We start from the raw sequence: 23205 nt of genomic DNA, 5'->3' as shown, positions 1-23205 counted from the left end.
TTAGAGGATGACAGCATTCTAGGAGTAACATTTAAGGGGGTGGTTTTAGATTCTGTCATTCATGAACCTCTAACACTGTTCTCCCCAATAAGATCAGTCAGCCAGACTGATCTTAGTTTTTAGAAAAGGTATTTGCTAAGGTGGCATAGTAAGAATGATTGGTCCAAAAGATACCCAATCCCACTCTCCCCCTGCACACACAAAGTCCCTGGGGAGAATAGGCTCAATCTTATAGTACAAAGGCAATGATGCACATATATAAGGAACGCACTAGGTAAAACAATAACCTCACAAATCCTAGCATAGGAATAATTTTCTTTTTTTTTTTTTTTTGGAGACCTCATGGAATTCCTCTTGGGTATAACTCTGATGGACTTCCAGAACTGGTGCCTTTCTAGAGTCCATAGCTGGCATCCTCTCTACTAAAATGAGTTATACTCCATGAATCTATTTTCCTCTCTTTGGCAGCTATCCTTCTGAATCTGTCTGTGTCTGTCCATATTTATTCTTAGTGTATCTTCCCCTATTCCCAGCAGTATATGTTTTCTGCTATTGGTCTAGACTCTAGAGTCTCCAAAAATATGATCATTGGGAGGAAAAAAAGAGATACAGAAACAGATAGAGAGACAAAGAAAGATAATGAGAGAGATAACAAAAGAGACAGAGAGATAGAGTCAGAAAGATAGACACACAGAAAGAAACCAAGGGAAAAAGATAAATTATCTCACTCAGCTTCCTATTCCTGTTTCCCTTTTCCTTCCTTCCTCCCAGCCCCTGCCAGTGATTTTCAATGGCTCAGCTGGAAACGTTAGCTCCAGAACTTGGAGTCTTCCATTGATCAACTAACCAATCTAACTGTTGACTCTTTCACCTCTGAACTCAGTGCTCTTTTCCTATATAGACCTATCTTCTTTCAGCCAATCATAAAATGTTTCCTTTGAGATATCACCTTCATCGATGTTCCATGATCCTTCCAGATTAAGGGTTTGTTCACACTCTGTGATGAAGCTATGGAAAAATTCCTTAATTCTTTGTCTACTCCATTGACTGATTGACTAATTGGGGTGGTGGCAGAACTGTACTATTGCAAACTTATTTCTAAGGGTAGGAGCTTAATAAATTATTCCTCATGCATTCATTCATCTATGCACATGTGAATTACAAAGAATTAATAACCTCTGAGGCATTAGAGGTGAAGACCAAATGTGTAAACCATTCTTATTTCCTACCACTGAATGCTAGGGAGTAACAACACTGGTTTTCCTTTATTTCAGCCCTTGATGAAAAGATTCCAATCTGCATTGAAGAATTACCTAAAGAAACAGATAGGAAAAATCAAGTTGGAGATCCTTGAACTGGTATAGTATTACTTTACTTCATCAACCACACAAATTTTGTCATATGTAAATGGCACTGACTGACTTTTCTGCATAGAATGTGGCTACAAAGCATGGCAAAACTCAAAGGGAGGAGCTCGGTGTACAACTCTATGGTGTACAGCAGCATTTGGCTCAGCTACAAATGGAACTGGAGAAGAGCCATGATCAATATTCTGTCATTGAGGCTGAAAGGAGGCAGACAGAGGAAGAACTCCAAACTATTAGGGCCCTCTACAATAAAACCGTTGCTACTGCCAAGGACGAACAAAAAAAAAGTAAATAGCAATATCTTTTTTAATTTTATTTTTCAGTTTATAGTGCAACCTTTTTATGTCTTTCATAACATAAAGAGTTCATATATATTTTGGGAGATCTTATTTGTCTCTTCGCTCAGAACCCCAGTCCATGAGATCTAGGAAAACGCATGCATAATATTCTCCAAACTTGCAAGCATACAGTTTTTACAGAGGAAAGTTTTATTAGGAAAATGAAGGAAAAAAATGTTTATTAAGCACCGTGCCAGGCACTGTACTAGACACTGAGGGTGATGACTTGAGAAAAGGTTATGCCCATTGGGAGTAGAAAGGGAAGGAATGGAAAAGATTGGTAATGTTTACATCCCAAATGTAAGGGCCAGAGTGGAATGAGAATCATACCCCATTCCTCTCAGAGAAATTTGGCAGATGAACTTTAAATGTCATATTTATATTTATTATAATTATAAATATAAACAGCCCTTCACTGGCATACTGCTACAGAAGCAAAATGCATGTATACAAAGTAATCACCAACAATACAAGGCAGTTAATGTTTAAGTTCCAGATATATGGAATATATAAACAATACTCTCATTAGGATAGACTCCAAAGACTAAGTACAGTTTATATTACTGGGATTCAAGGATATATAGAAAAGAAAAGTAATGGCCTTTTAGATGAGAGGAATCATCTGAAGGAGTGAAAGTGTGTTCAAGGAACAATGAATTGACAATTTTGGTGTGAAGGTTTATACAAAGAGTAGGAAGAGAAATGAGTTTTAAAAGATAAGTCAGAGCTTGATGTTGGGGGACCTTAAATATACATATATATATTTATGTGAGTCTTCTATTCTCTGAAATATAATTTAGCAGGCATTATACATTTTAGTTATAGTAAATAATTTCATTTATATCTTATTTTTTCCTTTTCAACTCTAATAGTATTTTTATTATATAAACATATTTTCTTTTATATATAAAATATATTATCTTATTTCCCCAACTCTAATAGTATTTTTTAAAAATAAGTTATTGGTTTTTTTGTTTGTTTATATCACCATAGTTTCCTCCAGTATCCTTTCTTCTTCCCCTCCCAGAGAGCCATCTGTGGCAAGTAAAAGATGAAATGACTGAGGAAACAAAGGTTTGAGCTTCTGAGCATATCAGTTTATTAAGTAATATATGCCAATTCCCCAACAAACTAAAACCAGTTGCCTTCTGCAGCTTTGGCATGGACCTCAAATACAGGAGATGGATTTGTATACATTAAAAATAATTAATGAAATAAGGCCAGTTAGTTAAAAAGAAACAATTAACCAGGATACAACATTAGGCAGTCTGATTTCTAATTGGAGGAAAGATTGGGGACTTTTCAAGTTGGGAGTAAGTAGCGGGGGAGTGAATAGAGTTAGTTCCCTGAATTCAGAAAAAGAAGTGTTCTATTCCCCACAAGTGTCTCTATACAATCAAAGGAACAAGGAAACAATAACTAATTGATCACTATGGCTCCATTTTGAGAATTCTGGGAAGATGGTGGCTTAGAAGCAGCAAGGCTCTAGACTTCTGTAAACTCTTCAACACTGATCAAGGACCAAGGGCTTCAAGGGGACAGAAAACCAAATCTGACAATAGAACAGAGCTGGGGGATCCTCCTCCTGAACCCAACTTAAAAGTACAAGGGGAAAAAAAAGCCTGAATTCTTGAACTGTCAGGTTCGAGGGGAAAGGAAAAAGGAAGATCCCAGGTCAACCTCTCCCACCTAATGTGCTGAGTCTCCAGCAGATCCTGGAATCTGGGCAGGCAAGGATAGACCAGAGGGAGTGACTTGCTAGCACAGTAGTGCCAGACTCGAGGCTTTGATCACAGATGGCAGGGAGGCAGCTGGAGGAGAAGCCCAGAGAGGGCAGCCAAACACTCCATCTAGTGCTGCTCCTCCCCCTTCTCAAAGTTTTAGCCTCTGGGTTCTGCAGCTCAACTCCACCCTGGCTTACAATAGGATAGATAAGAAGTTTTCAGAGGGCAGGAAAGCTCCAACACCCCTCCCCTATAGACTGCAGTGAAAAGAGCTAAAATCACATCTTTAGCTTTTACCACCAGCTGGGGAAGATCTGACCTTGGGGCTTACTAATCTAGTCAGTCAACAGAGCAAAGAAGAAGCCCTTCCAGGACTGAATAGCCCAAACCCACAGATCCAGCAAATAATCAGAGGAGCAAGATTATAGCCAATTCCGGGGGGGAAGGGGGAGACCATGACAGGAAGAAGGAAAAAATATGAGTAAACAACAGAAAAAGAAAAAAGAAATTACAATCAACTGCTTCTATCCAGAAAATGAACAAAGAGCAAATGGATCAGAGGAGGACCAAGAAACAGCAAGAAAAAACATAGAAATGCCAGTGAAATGGACACAGGCTTTGGAAGAACTCAAAATTCAATTAACTCAAGAACTTAAAATTCAATTAGCTCAAGAACTCAAAAAACAATCAACAGAGGCTGAAGACAATTGGGAAAATAAAATTCATGAACTTAAACAAGAAAATAGTGTCTTGAAAGCCAAAATTGACCAGCTTGAAAACAAGGCAAAGAAAGTGAAAAATTACCTACAAAGAAAATAAGACCAGAAGGAAAAGGATGACTAAAAAGCCAGGGCTGAAATTCAGTCTTTAAAAATTAGAATCCAACAACTAGAAGCAAATGACTTCACAAGGCAGCAAGAATCTATAAAACAAAATCAAAAGAATGAAAAAATTGAGGAAAATTTGAAACCTTCATTAACAAAACCTCAGATCTGGAAAACAGATCCAGGAGAGACAATTTGGGAATTATTGGACTACTGGAAGATCATGACAAAAGAAAAAGCCTGGACATGATCATACAGGAAATTATCCAAGGACACTGCCCTGACATTCTCAAACAAGAGGGAAAAGTGGAGACTGAAAGATCACCTCCTACATTTAATCCCCAACTGACAATACACAGGAATGTTTTATAGCTAAATTCAAGAACTACCAGCAAGGAAAAAATATTACAAGCTGCTAAGAAGTCATTCAGATACCATGGACCCACAGTTAGGATAACACAGGATCTGACTGCATCTACACTGAAGGACCGGAAGGCATGGAATATGATATTCTGGAAAGCAAGGGAACTAGACCTACAACCAAGAATCAACTACCCAGCAAAACTGACTATATTCTTGCAGGGGAAAGTATGGTCATTTAATAAAATAGATGACTCCCAAGCAGTCATAAAGAAAAGACCAGACTTAAACAGAAAATTTGATGTCCAAACACAAAACTCAAGAGAATCACCAAAAGGTAATTAAGAGAGGGGATAAAAAACAAAAAAATCAAAACTTTTTTTAAAGGCCCAATAAGGAGGGGGGGCAGCTGGGTAGCTCAGTGGATTGAGAGTCAGGCCTAGAGACGGGAGGTCCTAGGTTCAAATCTGGCCTCAGACACTTCTTAGCTGTGTGACCATGGGCAAGTCACTTTGACCCCCATTGCTCTTCCACCAAGGAGCCAATACACAGAAGTTAAGGGTTTAAAAACAAAAAGAAATCCAATAAGTTCAAATGATTTGTATTCCTATAAGAAAAGATGATATTGGTAACTCTTAAAAATTGTTATCATCATCAGGACAGCTAGAAGAAGTATACTTAGAGGGAACAGTGACAAACTATAGGATAAAATGTCAAGATATATATATGTATGTATAAATACATATGAAACTAGGGGTAAAAAAAAGAGGATAATATCAAGAGAAATGGGAAAAGAGACAAAATGGGGTAAACATATATTTCATTAGGAAGTGCATTGTGGGAGGGGGGAGAAGACAAATACACTGGAAGGGTAAAGAGATTGGAGTAAGATTATAAAGAGACTTAAGTCTTATGTGCATTGAAATTGACTCAAAGAGGGAACAATCAGACCTATTGGGGCAGAGAATTGATTTGTGCCCTATAGAGAAGTAGAAGAGTAACAAAAGGACTGGTGGGGAGGGAAGCAATACTAGGGAGGTAGAGTTTGGGGGGTAACTCAAAAAGACCCTAAAGAAAAATAAGAGGTGGATAAGAAAGGAGGGGAGAAAAAGGGAAGTAAAATAAGGGTGGGGATTGGGGGGACTGATTAAAAACAAAACATTGGTATTCAAGGAAATAGTGAAAGATGAAAGGGCAGAACAAGGAGAAGAAATCAAAATGTTGGGGAATACACAGCTGGTAATAATAACTCTGAATGTGAATGAGATGAACTCACCCACTATGGATCCAGTTTTTAGATAAGACATAGGGTTTGCTTTGAGACCTACAACTGAAAGAAAATTCTTTGCATCAATCTTTGGATATCACTGGATTTCTGGGCAGCATAATGCCAGTCCTTAGTTAAAGGTCTCCAAGCAACAGGTAGAGGTGATTCAGCTTCCCTTTCTGTGTGGCTAGGAATGAAGCAATGGATTAAAAATTCAACAATGCAGTAAAGTTTTCCTTCACAATTCCTACAATTGAATAAAATTTTCTCAAATTAAATAGAAAGGGAAGAGAACTGAAATAGCTCAAGAATTGAGTCACAAGATGGAATCAATATAGTTCATTCAATTCCCACAATTAACCACTTGCTGCTCCAATTCCTTCAATTCCCTCAATTTTTCCCTTTTGATTCATGAGAATGCAGGTGTGGGCAGTCTACTCCTGCCAGGGATCACTTATCTGTAAGCCAAATCTATAAGTTTGTAAGTTTACTCATAATTAGAATTACAAACTATTTAGAAGGCTTACTAAAATCAAACTTATTAGAAGGTCTAATTTTGAAAGGAGAGATTTACATGTCAATAAGGTAACCAAGAAAATTTAAACATAAAACATAAATACCATGAAACAAAAGGTTAAAGCAATACAATAATGATCATCAATATTAACTAACATCAAGTCTCCTTGTATCTTAGAAACTCATCCCTCAAATCCATTTTAATCAGTGCATTTTTGCATCCAAGGTGTCTCATGTAGTCTAGTCTTTATTCTCAGGACAACTCCAAAGTGGACTCTGCTTTTCTAGTTGCAAATCACTTGTGGAGAGTCCTAGGTAATTCTGCTAAAATCTGAGAGTAACAAGGTCTCCAAATCTGACATTTCAGAGAATTTCAGTTGCTATTTCTTTCTTTACCTAAATCCTGTACCTGATTTAAGAATCTTAAAAAAAAAAATTCATGAAAGTCTAACTTATAAAATGGACAAATACTTAAAGATGGGGAAATAATTTCAATTTCCTTATAATTAATAATTGTAAGAGGGAGATTTTAGATATTTTATAGATATATATTTAAAGTGTGGCCACCAGGAATCAACAATTCAGATTGATTCCATAATTAAAATAGACCCAAGTCAGGATCGGGTTTAAGGTAGTTTATTTACAATTAGGAAGGTAAAAGGTAGGGAAACAGAGAGAGGGAGAGAGAGAGTTAAAAGGCTAATTAAACTAGGCTACAAGCCACAAGATCTTAGAAATCAGAGAGGCTATAAGCCTACTTAAGGCAGAGTTTGGAAACACCAAGGTAGGCCAAGGAAGTCAGCCTAACTTACCCACGTGACAATTCAGAGTAGAAGCAGTCTGTGGTCTCAGCTGAGCACCTCCAGCACCAAGTTCAAAGCCCGAACTCCCTCACCAGGGAGTAACCAACATATTTGAAGAGATAGTGTCTTTCGTCACTTCCTGTGGGCCCACCTCTAATTCAAGTGGACAAATGGCAGCCTCTACACTGATTTAGACTGCCCAAAGGGCAGTCCTTTGTTCTTGATTTGATACTTATTGTCACATGTGATTAACTCATCTCCCCTCCCTACTGAGGGAGGTGGGGATGATATAATCTAGATGCCTAGGGTAAGTAGAGTTTTGATTATGAATGGGCTAGAGCTAATTCCATTTACACATAATATAATATTATATGTAAAATCCCTAATCCAATTTTGGTTTCTTGTTTGTTCATTTTCCCTGCCTTTTAATGATATACCATCATTAATGATATACCATTAATGATAACCATCAACTAACAAAAAACATTTAAATTAACAAATGCATAAAAATTATGTGTAAAACCACAAACTTTACAGTGTTTACAATTTGTTTAAAAACATGTATATTATATATATGTGTGCTAATAAAAACATCTTCTGCTTTTGAGTTTCCTTCAGATTTGTTTTACTTTGATACTTTTTCTCTTGGTTTTATAGCTGTTGTTTTTTTAATGTAATCATAGTATATATTTAGTCTTATTTTTTAAATCTCTTCATATATTTCCCTTATTTTATTTATATTTCCAATATTTGACATTTCTATTAACATAATACAATCCATTACATTCAAATATCACAATCTATTCAGCCTTTTTTCCCCACTCATTGCATTTGTGTTATTTCATTATTTTGTCATTACATAGCTTTTATAAATATTTTCATGCATACACAGTTTTTCATCCTCTCAATAATGCCCTTAGGGCCTAATCCTAGTAATGGGATCCCTAAATCAATGAGCATGAAAAGCTTTACAGCCTTAATGTATATTTTCGTCTTGTATTCTAAAAAATAATTTACAACTATTCCAGCAGTGTATTTAGTAGTGCTCTAGTAGTGTATTAATTTGATCAACTTAACCTATCTGGTTCTCAGTTAATATACATTGCATGGCCATATTTAGCTAGATTGGTTCTTAGGCAGCAGACCCAATCTGTTGTTAGGGTCGTCAATGATGAATATTAAAGAAAGACATTTGCAGAATATTCATGCTCTCTAAATCATTATTGTCCTGCCAGAACTATATTTGGATTATGTGTATACTCAGGCTTAGATCTACTACTAGCCTCATGCAGGTATGTATGGACTCTCCAGATATCGATCACATTTACATTATCTAAGGTTCTATTTATCTCCTTAACTTCTTTCTTATTTTTAGATCTATCTAGTACTGAAAGAGGAAAATTAAAGTTCTCTACTATTATTATTTTATTATCTATTTCCACCTGTATTTCATTTATTTTTTCCTTTAAAAAATCTGGAACCTACAATGATGTATACGGGTCTAACACTGATAATGCTGCATTATCTATAATACCCCTCAAATAGTATAGTTACTTTGTTCATTCCTTTTAGTTATATCCATTTTAACTCCAACTCTGTCAGAGATCATGACTACTACCCCTGTCTTCTTTGGATCATCTGAGGCATAGTATATTCTGCTCTAGCCCCTCACCTTCACTCTCTGTGTATTTCCCATATTCATCATGTTCCTTGTAAACAACACATTGTCAGGTCCTGGTTTTTTATCCTTTCTGCTATCCATTTTCTTCCCATGGATGAATTCATCCCATTTACCCTCAGAATGTCATAGTTACTAGCTATGTATTTCCATCTGTATTTTGATGCATACACAGTTTTTCCTTACTATTTGTCCCCCTTCCTTTCTTTCTACCATATCCCTCCTCAGATATCCAATTTCCTTTGACCAATACCTCTCCAAATCATACTCCTTCCCAAAAGTCCTCCCTTATCCTCTATTGTCTATATATCTATTGTCCACCTAGTTTGAAATTGGCCCACCTTTCCAAAGGCCCTTCCTTTGTTCCTTCTCCATTACCTTTTAATTCTAATTCTATCCAACTTTCAAAAATTCCCTTCCTTAAAACCTCAACAATGATCTTCTACTTCTTGATATGAGTACAATTCTAAAAATTCCTCTCTGCTGTCCAAGATAGTGGAGAAAGTACAGGGACCAATCCGATTTTTACCAAATTACCCTTCAAAAAGCAATGATATAACAACTCAAAATAAGTACTAGAGCTTCATAACCCACCCCACCTGCCAAAAAACCCAGAGTGAAGTAATTTTCCAGCCAAAAACAACTTAAAAGGCCTGCATGAGGGATCTAGAACACCAGGGAGGAGATACAGCATGCCAGGGTAGCGGCAACCAAGACTTCTGGAGCTCTCAGCCACAGATAGTAAAAGCAATCAGACAATTGCTCAAAAGAAGATTATAGGGAGGGGCAGCTGGGTAGCTCAGTGGATTGAGAGCCAGGCCTAGAGACAGGAGGTCCTGGGTTCAAGTCCAGCCTCAGACACTTCCTGGCTGTGTGACCCTGGGCAAGTCACTTGACCCCCCATTACCTACCCTTACCAATCTTCCACCTATAAGTCAATACACAGAAGTTAAGGGTTTAAAATTTAAAAAAATAAATAAATAAAAATAAAAAGATTATAGGGATCCCTTTCCTGGCAATGGATACAAATTTTTTTTATTTTAAAATTTTTATAATTTCTAAAATTTTAATTAATTATATTATTATTATTTATATGCACAAGAGCATATAAATATATATAATTAATAATGATTGAATAATTAAAATATTAAATTAGAATATTTTTCCATCTTTGCATGATTCATGTTCTTTCCCTCCCCTTTTTCCTACCCCCTCTCAGAGCCAACAGGCAATTCTACTGGGTTTTACATGTATCATTGTTCAAAACCTATTTCCATATTATTACTATTTGTAGTAGTGATCATTTAAAGTCAACATCCCCAATCATATCCCCATTGAACCATGTGATCCATCATATGTTTTTCTTCTGCATTTCTATTCCCACAGTTCTCTGGATGTGGATAGCATTCTTTCTTGTAAGTCCCTCAGAATTGTCCTGGATCATAGCATTGCTGCTAGTAGAGAAGTCCATTACATTCAATTATAGATGCAAAATTCTTGCTATATTGTCCATATATAGAGGCAGGTCAAGCCCTGGAGCACAGTTGCAGGGTGAAGGGGAGCACTTGCAGCCACAGGGGAGCAGGGGACCCTGGTCACAGTTCCAAGGGGTAAAAGATTACTTGGGGTTACTCACAGAACAGAGCACAGGTCCAGGGAGTATTATAAACACAACATGGAATAACTGAAAACAGATCCCCAGTACCAGCTCAGAAGGCAGCTGCACAAGGAACCCAATTTTAACAGGTTTTTATTTTTAACTAGAAGAAAAGAAAAAGGCAGGAAAATGAAAAAAAAAAAACAGACACTCAACATAGACAGTTACTTTTGATAACAGGGCAGATTCAAACTCAGAAGAAGACGACAAATTCAATACTACTACATCCAAAGCCTTAACTATGAATTGTTCTCAAGCCTAAAAAGAATTAATGGAGAAGCCCAAAAAGGATTTTAAAAATCAAATAAGAGGAGGAGAAGAAAAAGTGGGAACAGAAATGACAATGATACAGGAAAATCATGGAAAAAAGAGTCAACAGCTTGGTAAAGGAGGCACAAAAGAATATAGTGAAGAAATTAAAATTTAAAAAACAAAATAGGCTAATTGGTAAAAGAGGCACAAAAGTCCATAGAAGAGAAGGATTTCCTAGAAAGCAGAATTATTCAAAGGGGAAAAGATATATGAAAATGAACTGAAGAGAAAATTTTCTTGAAAATAATTGACTCTTTAGGAAAAAAGGTACAAAAATTCTTTGAGAAAAAAAATTTATAAAGCAGAGCTGGCCCAATGGAAAAGGAGGTAGAAAGGCTCACTCAAGAAAATCATGTCTTAAAAATTAGAATTGGGCAGCATAAGCTAATGATTCTATGAGATTTCAAGAAACAATCAAAGTAAAAAAAATTAAAAATAGAAGAAAACGTGAAATATCTCACAGGAAAAACAACATTTGTAAAATAAATCCAGGAGAGATAATTTAAGAATTATTAGATTACCTGAAAGACATGATTTTAAAAAACAAGCTGAGATGTCATCTTTCAATGAATTGAGAAAAACTGCCTTGATATTCTAGAATCACAGGACAAAATAGAAATGGAAAGAGTCCACCAATTACTCCCTGAAAAAGATCCCAAAAGTATAACTCCCCAGAATAGTATAGCCAAATTCCAAAACTCCCAGATTAAGAAGAAAATATTGCAAGCAGCCAAAAAGAAACAATTCAAATATTGCAGAACCACAGTCAGGATAATGCAAGACTTTGCAGCTCCTACATCAAAGTAAAGGAGAGCCCAGAATATGATATATTCAAGAGGACAAAGGAATTCAACCAAGAATCACTTTCTAGCAAAAGTGAGCATAATCCTTCAGGGATAAAAATAGGTTGGCAATGAAATAGAGGAATTAAAATCATTCCTGATGAAATGACCAGAGCTGAATGGAGAATTTGATTCTCAAATACAAGACTCAAGAGGATCTTAAAAAGGTAAACAAGAAAGAGAAATCAAAAGACATTCAATGAGATTAAGTGGCGTACATCCCTACATGGGGAGATGATTCTTGTAATGCCAAAGAACTTTGTCATTATTAGGTCAGTTAGAAGGAGTATACATAAACAAAAGGTGAGAGTATGTGTTGAATATGATGGAATGATATAAAAAAATTTTAAGACATGGGAAAGAGAAATGCATAGTAGAGTTCTAGTACTAATAGCCCTACATCATCTCCTCCCCTTCTCTCTGGCAGTTCCTCCATTCATTTCTCCTTCATATGAAATAGCCATTCCACTCTATCTCCCAGTCTATTCCATGACCATTTTGGCTCATTCAGTTACCTTCACCTCAACCTCAAGTCTTCCCCATGAATACATGCCCCTTCAAAATGCCCAGGCAATGATCCCATTCCCAGGGGCCACAACTGACATTTTCTCATTCATATATCAAACAATTTGACCTTTTGGTTGCTTAGGATCAGTCTTTCATTACCTTTGTATGTTTCTTACAGATCAAATTTTCTGCTCAGTTCTGGGTTTTTCCCCAGGAATAGTTGAAACTCCTTTAAGTCATTAAATATCCATTTGATACCCTTTATAATTATGCTTATCTTTGCATGATATTCTTGATTTTAGCCCACTTCTTTTGTGCTACTAAATGCTGCATTTCATGTCCTGTCTTCTTTTAATGCTATATAGTTACTAAGTCTTATGTTATTCTGACTAAGTCTACAGTATTAAATTTTTTTTCTTTTTGCTTCTTGTATTTTCTCCTTTACCAGAGAACTACAGAAATTAGCAATGATGAAAAAAAATGTACATCTATGTGTATATTTGTAAACCTTGCCTTCTGTCTTAGTATCACTTTTAAGACAGAATAGTGGCAAGGGCTAGGCAAACAGGGTTAAATAACTTGCCCAAAGTCAAACAGCTAGGAAGTATCTGAGATTAGATTGGAACCCAATCCTCCTTACTCAAGGCCTGGCACTCTAGCCATTGTGCTACTTAGCTACCCCCCCCCAGCAGCATTTTTAAAAAGAGAACAAAGGAAAAGAAGAAAAAGTCAGCATAAATGGTCAATATATCAATACAAAAACAACAAAAAAAGTCTGAAATAGGTATAAGGTACAACACTTGTGAACCTCACCTCCTCAAAGAGGCTGAGTCAAGGTGTCATCTCATAGCTCTTCTTTCCAGTCATGCTTGTCTTTATATACTTTTGCAAGATTCAGTTTTGATTGGGGAATTGTGGGTAGTTTTTTTCAGTTTCCTTTGTTTTAGTAATATGTATATATTGTTTTTCTTGGCCCTGCTTATTTCACTCTACCTCAATTCATGTAGCTCTCTTTCTGCTTCTCTGTATTCATAAATTTGTCACTTCACAGTAAAATTTCATCATTCATTAAAAAATTCAATTACACTCACATATCGCAATTTATTTAGTCTTTTTCTCAACTGATAGACATCTCTACTTTGTTTTCAATTCTTTGCTATCAGAGAAAGTGCTGCTATAATTATTTTAGTGTGCATGTGGATTTTCTTATCAACAGCCTCCTTGGACTATAAACTTAGTAAGGAGATCTCTGAGTCAAAGGGACATATGAGTCTCTTTATTTACATAATTCCAACTTTGCTTTCCATAATGGTTTTAACAGTATTTTTTTCACTTGATACCTATTTCCATATTTTTCATTTTCGCTATAGGGTGATTTTTTAAAAGCCTAAACCCCAAATCACATACTTATATATACATGCGATAAGTGATGTCATATGTTCTCCTTTTGCATTTCTACCCCCATAGTTCTTTCTCTCAATGTGGATAATGTTCTTTTGCATAAGTCCTTCAGGAGTGTCCTAGCATTGCTACTAATAGCAAAGTCCATTACATTGGATTGTTCCACAATGTTTACTTTCTGTGAACAATGTTCTCCTGGTTCTACTCATTTCACTTTGCATCCGTTCATTAAAGTTTTCCCAGTTCATATAGAAATCCTCCAGATCATCAATCCTACAGCACAATAGTATTCCATCACCATCATATACCATAATTTGTTCAACCATTCCCCAATCTAGGGATACCCCCTCATTTTCCAATTTTTTGCCACCACAAAAAGCATGGCTATGAATATTCTTGTACAAGTAATTTTCCTTATTATCTCTTTGAGGTACAAACCTAATAGTGGCATTGCTGGATCAAAGGGTATTCATTCTTTTAATGGTTTTAACAGTATTAAAAAATAATCTTCTACTATCTGTCTTTAATCTTTTGTTAATGAAGAAAATTGAGTTTGTGAAAGTTTTAAACACAATCCCCTCTATTATGTGAACAAAGAATTAATTCAATTGTAGAAATTAAGGATGGGATTAGTTGTTTAAAAGAAACTGTGGGGGCAGCTAAGTGGCTCAGAAGACTGAGAGTCAGGCCTAGAGACAGGAGGTCCTAGGTTCAAATCTGGCCTCAGACACTTCTTACTTGTGTGATCCTAGGCAAGTCACCTAACCTCCATTGCCTAGCTCTTACCACTCTTCTGCTTTAGAACCAATACACAGTATTGATACTAAGATAAAAGTAAGGGTTATTAAAAACAAATAAAGGTAATAAAGGAAACCTCGTCAGAAGTAATTCATCCTAAGTGTGAGTTGAAGACAAGTTTCTGATGACAAATAGTATGTCACTTAGAAAACAATCAACCTAAAATAGCAAAATAATAAATAAACTTGAAAATTGCTACATTATGAACATCTGTCAAAATGAGACAAGATTGTAATGAATAGGTCATATAGAAACATGGATAATTATCATGGATCCTATGAAAAGGAAGGTTAGGGGGTAATAAGTTCAGTATTTATCTCACAACATCCAGAGAAGGATAGGATGCATTTGTTTTAGATAGCCACTTTTCTATAAATAGAAGGGCCAAACATACAGTTATCATCACTTAATAGAAATATCCTCAAAGAATGAATATATATGTATATATATATATGTATGTATATATGCTTTGCTCTGATCCTTTATGCTGCAATTTTCTCATTGATAATTTGCTTTCTTGGTCATCTCCAACCTATCTGTCCAACTTTATGGTATACTACTTCCCTTCACACATGCTATATTGTAGCCTAACCAAACTACTTGAAATTAAACTATCCTTTCATGCCTCTATAACCATTAAACCCCATTCCTAGAATGGTTTCCCTACACATATCTTTGCCTGCTAAAAAACTTCCCTTCAAGGCTCAGCAGAGATACTACCTCTATGAAACCTTCTCTAATCCTCATATATAAATGATTTCTTCTTAGCAAATCTTCACATTATTTTATTTTCTCCTTCCCCATTAGATTATAAACCACTCAGGAGCAGGGACTGTACCTTCTTTTATATTTATAAATATATGTAAGCATAATATATAACATAATATTTATTGTACATAATAATTTATAATCATAATATTTCATTATAATTATCTGACACTTCAGGTTTCACCTTTGGCCATGATAACCATTTCTAGTCCATCTCATTTGCCTTATTGTCTTGGTTCCCAAATTGGGACTGTTGGTTTCTGGTACTAGCTTATCCAGACAGTTGAACCAAACACACCTTAACTCGTTCTTCTGGCTCAAAGTCTAGAGTGTCCAGAGACAAACGGGCATTATTTTTTATTCAAAATTAACAAATTGGCACTGTAGGCTACAAATCAATCTTCTGTGATTTGGAATAGTGTGAATATATTCACCAGAGTCTGATCTAGTCAGTGTCTGTCACAGATCCTGGCCCAGAAAAGGCTTTTGACAAATTGTTATTGATAGATTGATTGATCATATCTGGGTAAATGGATGATTTCACATTTCTGAATCTGAAACTAAAGTTGAAAGCATGACAGAGGCAAGGCCTATATAAAGCTATTCATCAACTTTCTCACACTACTGTACCACCACATCCTAGCTCCTCAAGATAAATATTTCTTTTTTTTTTATCCTTACCTTCTGTTCTAGAATCAATACAAGTATCAGTTCCAAGGTAGAAGAGCAGTAAGATTTAAGCAATTGGGGTTAAGTGACTTGTCCTGGGTCATGCAACTAGGAAGGATCTGAGACCAGATATGAACCCAGGATCACCTCTCTCTAATCCTGGCTTTCTAGCTACTGAACAGCCTTGCTGCTCCAAGATAAATGTTTCTTCACTGTAAATAATCCTATCACTTCATTTTTTAATACTTTCATATGAAAATTAAAGATTTTCCAAAAGTTTGGTTAAGAGGAATGCTGTAAAATTAAAGCATTGTGTTTTCATATATAGGGAGGAGCTCCTCTAAACCACAGAAAATGGAAGGTTTTATTTTGTGGGGCTAAATTACACTTGGTTCACTTTCATTAGATAATAAGACCTCTGAAGGCCAAGACTAGACTTTTGGATTTAAATAATAGGATATCATCTCATCCCTATGGATGAGACAAGCCACTGTTCTTTAGTTCTTGATTTCAGAACATCAGGGAAAAGGTATGCTCTGGTAAACAACATTCATATTCTCTCTCTTCAGTGGCTGAGCTACAGGCTGAGATGGAATCCTTGACATTGCGCCTGTTCTACCTGCAGAATATAGACCAGGATGTACAAGATGATATCAGTGTAATGAAACAGGTGGTAAAGAAGGCTGAACTTGAGAAGCAGAATGCAGAATTTGAGAAGAAAAAACAGGTATTTGACAAATTGAACATATATGTAACCATTACTATTTCCTGTATGAAATTTACTAAGGAAGGCTTAAGTTTGTTAATAACATGATTCCCACAAAGAAGAATTGTTGATTTTACTAGACTACCTGGTTTGATGGATTTGAGACAAACATCCCACATTAGATGTTCCTTCTTACCTACATTCTAACCCTCCTCAGAATCTTGATGACTCAGTGTCTCCTTTAGAACATTCATCTGTATTGTGTATTTTCTCTTCTAATTTTTCAGGATCTCTTTGTGGACCGGCTCACCAGGACTGCCAACCAGTTAGAAGAGCAAATTGCTTTATATGAAGCACAATTAGGTGCCCAGACTCAAGACACAAAAATTATAAGACAGGCAGTGGCTGAGGTAAGAGGAGATCAGATAACTCTTTAAAACCTCTAATTTGTCTATGGCTCTTATCTTAAGATGATGTGGTTGTTAAAAAGAGAACTGAATTTAGACTCAGAAGTCCTCAATTCAAATCCTGATTCTTCTACTTGATACCTCTGGGATCTTGGGCAGATCATTTGAACCTCTATAGGCTTCAATTTCCTTATCTGTAAAATGAAGCGATTGGATTAGGTGACATTTTTTAAAATCTTCATCTTTTCTCTTAGAATCAATACTAAGTATTGGTTCAAGGCAGATGAATGATAAAGGCTAGACAATTAAGGTTAAATGACTTAATCAGGGTCACATAGCTAGAAAGTGTCTGAGGCTAAATTTGAACCCAGGACATCCCATCTTCGGCCCTGACTCTCTATCCACTGAGCCACCAAGCTGCTCCAAATTAGAGGACTTCTAAAAGTCCCTTACAGCATGTAAACCATTAACATATATTGTCTTAATTATTTTTTGTCTTCCCAATCAAATAGTAAGCTTTTATGAGGCAGGGGTTCTATATTATTTTCTTTTTTATCACCCGTCTAGCACAATGCCTTACGCATAATAGGCATTCAGTAAATATGTATTTATTATAAGTGTTGCAGAATTTGTGAGTTTCAGAGATCAGAAGAAGACAGTCCTTGAAGTTGGAGAAATTTTCTGTGAAGTAGAAGTGGAATGCATAACAAAAGGAATCTCCACTATAATAAATGTTTTTCTAGTTTCTACTTGAAGATCTCCAAGTAAAGGAACTCACCCCCTCTCAAAGACAACCATTCAGTTTTTTGACAGCTCTAATTATTAGGAAGTTTTTCCTCATTTGCAAACCTAAATTTGCTTTTTACAACTTCTACATGGAGCACTTAATGGAAATGGCAAAAAGTAAAATTTAGGGGCCACTCAAAATGAATCAGATCTCTCTTCCATATGACAAGCCACGTCAGAATAACCTAATAACTTTTTTTAGTGATAGGGCCATACTAGTAAATGAGGAGAAAGTTATTTTAGAAGTTTACATTGATTTTTATCAAAGTTTTTTATAAGAATCTCACACTGTTCACATGAACAAAATGGAGAGACATGAATTAGATGCTAATACTATTGAATTTAGAATGAGTCAGATGGTTTAAAAAATAATTAGTGCTTTGATGTCAGTGTAGCAAAAGGTCTTCAATGGTGAAACACAGGGATCTATCCTTGGCCCAAGGCTGTTAACATTTTTATCAGTGACTTGGTTAAAGGCATCAATAGCATCAAACTTGGAGATGACATGAAGTTGAGGGATAGCAAAACATTGGGTGACAGAGTATTCCAAAGGACCTTGACAGCCACATACTGTGTTCTTTAGGACTTTCCATTGCCTGCTTTTCAAAGGAATTCTTTATTATGTGTTGGGCTCTGAGGCTACAAATATCAGAAAAGAAAGTCCCTATTTTCAAGGAGGTTATTGTCTAATGGGGGAGACAATAATTACATATATATGAATATCTAAAATAAATAGAGCATAAGTACAAAGTAATTAAATAATAGATAGTTAGTGAGGGAGGACAGCTAGAGGATTAAGAAAGACTTCATGAAGAAGACAGTCCTTGAAGTTGGAGAAATTTTCTGTGAAGTAGCAGTGGATTGCATAACAATCATGAGAGATGATCAGTTCAAAGGCATGAAGAAGTGAGATGAAGGGCCTCTTGTGAGCATCAGAGAGGCCAGTTTGACTGCATCATAGATTATGGGAGGGGGAAATAATGTCTAATATACCTGGCACTTGGCTTTGTAGGGACTGAAAATCTAAACAAAAGTGTTTAGATTTTTTCCTAAAGGTAAGATGAAGCCAATAGAATTTATTATGCAGAGGAATAGCATGGTCAGATCTCTATTCAAGGAAAATCACTTTGGAAGATAGATTAGGGTGATGAGAGACTAGAAGCAGAAAGACCACTTAGGAGGCGATGAAAATAATCTAAGTAAGAGATATGAGGACCTGAACTAGGGTAGACATGTAAGTAGATAAGAAGGGGTTGGATCTGAAGGATTTCACAAGGGTAGAAATGGAAAGATATGGTAACTAATTGGATATGTTGGGGTAAGAGTGAGAATACATTGTTATCCTAAACAAATATAAGGAAGTTTGGGGAGAGTGTAGCTTGGAGGAAAGATGATGTGTTCTATTTTGTGTAAGTTGAGTTTGTGGTGTCTCCCAAAATGTCCAATAGGCAGATGATGATGCAGGACTAAAGCTTAGCGGGGAGACTGAGATCAGATAAATTGATTTGTGAGGAATCTTCACTGAAGTGATAATTAATTCTGTGGAAGCTGATAAAGTCACCAAGAGAAAGTATAGAGAGAAAAAAAGAGGACCCAGTTCAGAACCTTGGAGAACACCAACAGTTGGTGAACCAGAAAAGGAAAATGAAGTGTGGTGACACATATGAAAAGAAAAACAAAAGAAAGTGGGATATATAAGAGTCCAGAATTGTTGTTCATTTTTACTTTATTCTTAGATAAAATGAACATCCAAACTCTAAATGTAAACTAAATTTCCCTTTGCCTGATGCTGTGTCTTTGCAGGCCTGCACAGAAATAGATTCTATCAACTTGGAGAAAAAGCATCTGTTTCAAAATTGGTCAACCAGTTTGGTGGGAATGAAACACAGAGATGAAGCCTACAATGCTATCTCAGAGGCACTCAGGTATGGGGACTGGCAATAGACAAAGGAAGAATACACATCAATCTCTTTATGCTTTTTAGATAGGTATTAAATTTAAGAAGTGACAAATCTCTAACAAAAATTCCTACTAGATTCAGGGCCAGTACTGGTGATTGTTGTTGTTCTGTTGTTTTTCAGTTTTGTCTGACTTTTCATGACTCCATTTGAGACTCCATTTAGCAAAGATATCGGAGTAGTTTGCTATTTCTTTCTCTAGCTTACTTTACAGATGAGGAAACTGAGGCAAACAGGGTTAAGTGACTTACTCAAGCTCACATAGCTAGTAAGTAACTGAGGTCAGATTTGAATTCAGGAAGCTGAGTCTTCCTGACTCCAGGCCTGGTCCTCCCTCATACTGGTGATATGATGGTAGAAAAGTCACTTTAATTCTGTGTCTTGTTCTACAAATATCACCAAAAGGCTTTCTCATGCTGGTAATGCCTTCAACCTAGAACCTCCTCCCGCTACTTGTGGGCTTCTCCAACGAACCTCCATTTGAGCAAATAGCTCTGTCAGTCACATTCGCTTCTAACCCAGCTTAGCTTTTGACTCCAACTTTCTTTCCACCTTGCTTTTCTGGTCCTTTTTCCCTGTGGTCTTCTCCTTGATATAACATAAGCTACCTAAGGGGCTATTATCCTTTTTAATCATATTTATATTCCCAGCACTTAGTACAATGCCTGGTACATTGAAAATGCTAAATTGATACTTTAAATAGAAGGATAATTCTCATCTACCAAAGTATTAAGTAATATGGTATAACTAATTAAAGCAATTTGAAACATAGGTACTTTGCAAATACCAACATAGGTCATAATTAAAGACCAATCTGGGCCAGTTCTATAGAGGATACTAACTCTGATTCCTTCTATAGTAGGATCTCCCAAGACAAAAGTCTATATATACAGAAATATTATTTAGTGTTAGGCTGGGAAGGGTGGGGCTGGTCATGGACTTTCTTTTCTCTCTGCTCCCTTCCACACATTATTTTTCTGCATGTGTTAATTAGATAGCTATATAAAAATAATTATAATGTCATATAATATATTCTTCAGAACTACCACTACTTATAAGAGGAAGAAATGAACAATTGGTAGAGACACATCATGGAGGCATTCTGTCAGATTCTAGCCTGTAAAATACATCTTGTCCTTGCTTTTTTTTTTTTCCTAAAGACTGTCTCTTCTAAGTTTGTTTTATATTTTAGGTATAATTTTGACCTAATATTTCTAGCTACAACCTCACCCCCTATAACTTTAGTCCCTGGCAATGAGGATTTCATCCCATCTAGAGAATCCCTACTGAGAAAATCCCCATAATTAGTTTCCAAGATTTCATTCATTCTTGAGTTCTTTAAAAGTGCATACTATTAATAATCATCAAAATGCTTTCAAAATATCCTAGGAGGATTAAAAAAAGAAAAAGGATACTCATTTTGGGAAATAAGGCTCTTCTTTTGATTTCAATCCCACCATCTGTTTGATACCTTCACATTTATTTATTCTCTTTATTTTAATCTCTGAATCAAAAGGAATGAAAAAACCCCATTGTTATTTCTTTTTTTCTCCCAAATCAAAGAGTTCCTGATAAGGTTCTTTTTGGGAATGTTTGCAATTTTTTTATTTCATTATTTTGGATTTGTTTGCATTTTTTTATTTGGGTTTTTTTTTAATCCAGAGGTGCATGCCAAAGTATACTTTTGGGGGCAGATTGTGACTGTGGTCAACTAACAGTTGTAAGATCTAGAAGATAGAGCAAAATTTCCACAGAAAAACAAAATCTCATAGTAGGAAGGGATCTCAGAGATGACCTAGTCCAGTGGTCTCCAAAATTTTTTATTGCACACCCCATCTGTGAAATGTGATGGTGGTGGTGGTGGTAGAAGTGGTAGTAGAGGTGGTAATTCTTAGCTTACTCTTTTCAATTTCACTCTCCCATTAAAGGCTGGTTCGACAAATGACAGTCACCAACACCAGTACACCTCTTTAACAAGTATGTAATAAATAGAAATTAAGGAAATTTTACAGATTATAATTGACCAAAGAATACATGAGAATAAAGAAGCTCTTAGGTTGTGAGCAAGATAAATAGCTAATGCTAAAGGAGATGGAATGATTTTACCAAGGGGAATTTGCTCTCAGCAGTCTTTAGAGTATCAGGTACTGGAAGCCAATATTGTAAGGGATGGGTTTCCAATATGTTTGTGGCTAAAGGGAGATCTCCAAGTTTGCCATTCAAATTTGGTACTTGGCTATCTCAGTAGTCTGTCTCCAACTCCTTTTAGAAACTAGGTACAAAACATAATGTGCGGGGGTTCCGGGTTAAGATGGCGGCAGAGTAAGAAGCAGCTCTTAACCTCTCCTGACCGAAACACACAAAACTCCTCAAGGGGACATAAAAACAAGTCCAGACGAACGGAGGAACCCCACAACAGGGCACAGCATGGAAGGTACGTGGAATCGAGGCATTTCCATGCTATAAAGGGGTGAAACAGCTCTCACTAAATCGCGGGCTGAGCAACCACCCCACCCCCACCCCCTCCACACACATCTATAGCGCCGAAGCCAGCTAAAAAGAAATAGAGCAAGTTTGGGGCACCCATCGAGTCATTGGCAGCTCCAGGGCCTGTTCCTGAGAGCAGCAAGATTTAGGACCCCAATAAGCCAAAAAATGCACACGAAATCTGAGCGCGGGAGCAGAGAGTGGACGCAGGGCGCAGAGCGCGGGCTGAGAGCGCAGGCACTGCGGAGGCGTGGGTGGAGGCAGACACAGCCAGGAACTAAAGCCTGAGTGGGGAACCAGCGTGGACGGGTATACGACTGTGGAAGCAGCGCCCTGAGACTTGTAAAGGAACCTCCCGCAGAGGATCAAGCAAGGGGGTCCACCAGGGGGCTTGACCTTGGAAAAAACCAGAACTCAGACCTCAGGAGCCAATAGACCGCGGACAGACACTGAGCACGAGGATAAACCTGAGAAGCTGCTGGGCTAATGATGGCTACCCAGTCTCAGGAAGCTCAGAAGAGAAAGAATAACAACAAGAAAAAGAAGTCTTTAACACTCGACAACTTTTACACAGAGAAAATCCAGACAACCGAGCAAACAGAGGAGGAAAACAAACAAGCATCCGGACCCTCCTCAAATAAGGAAAACTCCTCACAAACTATGGAAGAGTTCAAAACTGAGATTCTGAGGAAGATGGAAGAGATCTGGCAAGAAAATAACAGTTTAAAAGGTAAAATCTTGCAATTGGAAAGCGAGGCTCAGAAATCAAATGAACTGATAAGCAAATTGAACAAGATTGAAAAAGAAAGCCAAAAGATCATAGCTGAAAACCAGTCTCTAAAGGCTAGAATTGAGCAGTTAGAAGCTAATGATCTCTCAAGACAACAAGAACAAATAAAACAAAGTCAAAAGACTGAAAAAATAGAAGGAAACATGAAATATCTCAATGAGAGAGTGACAGACCAAGAAAACCGGTCTAGAAGAGACAATTTGAGAATAATTGGTCTTCCAGAAAAACCAGAAATTAATA

The 23205-nt window shown here is 36.6% G+C and overlaps 1 protein-coding gene across 1 annotated transcript in view; it reads left to right on the top strand.

Moving 5' to 3' along the window:
* Window positions 1-23205, top strand: part of CCDC40 (coiled-coil domain containing 40) — a 101355-nt gene that overhangs the window by 28411 nt on the left and 49739 nt on the right. Inside the window, exons 6-10 of the mRNA XM_044674330.1 lie at window positions 1275-1358; window positions 1435-1654; window positions 16401-16558; window positions 16825-16947; window positions 19534-19655. Coding sequence (XP_044530265.1) covers window positions 1275-1358; window positions 1435-1654; window positions 16401-16558; window positions 16825-16947; window positions 19534-19655 — 707 coding nt within the window. The remainder of the gene's footprint in view (window positions 1-1274; window positions 1359-1434; window positions 1655-16400; window positions 16559-16824; window positions 16948-19533; window positions 19656-23205) is intronic.

Source organism: Gracilinanus agilis, chromosome 4, assembly GCF_016433145.1.
Source record: "Gracilinanus agilis isolate LMUSP501 chromosome 4, AgileGrace, whole genome shotgun sequence".
Classification (NCBI taxonomy): Eukaryota; Metazoa; Chordata; class Mammalia; order Didelphimorphia; family Didelphidae; genus Gracilinanus; species Gracilinanus agilis.
The sequence above is the reverse complement of the archived record's forward strand: the minus strand, read 5'-3'. Positions and strand labels throughout refer to the sequence as shown.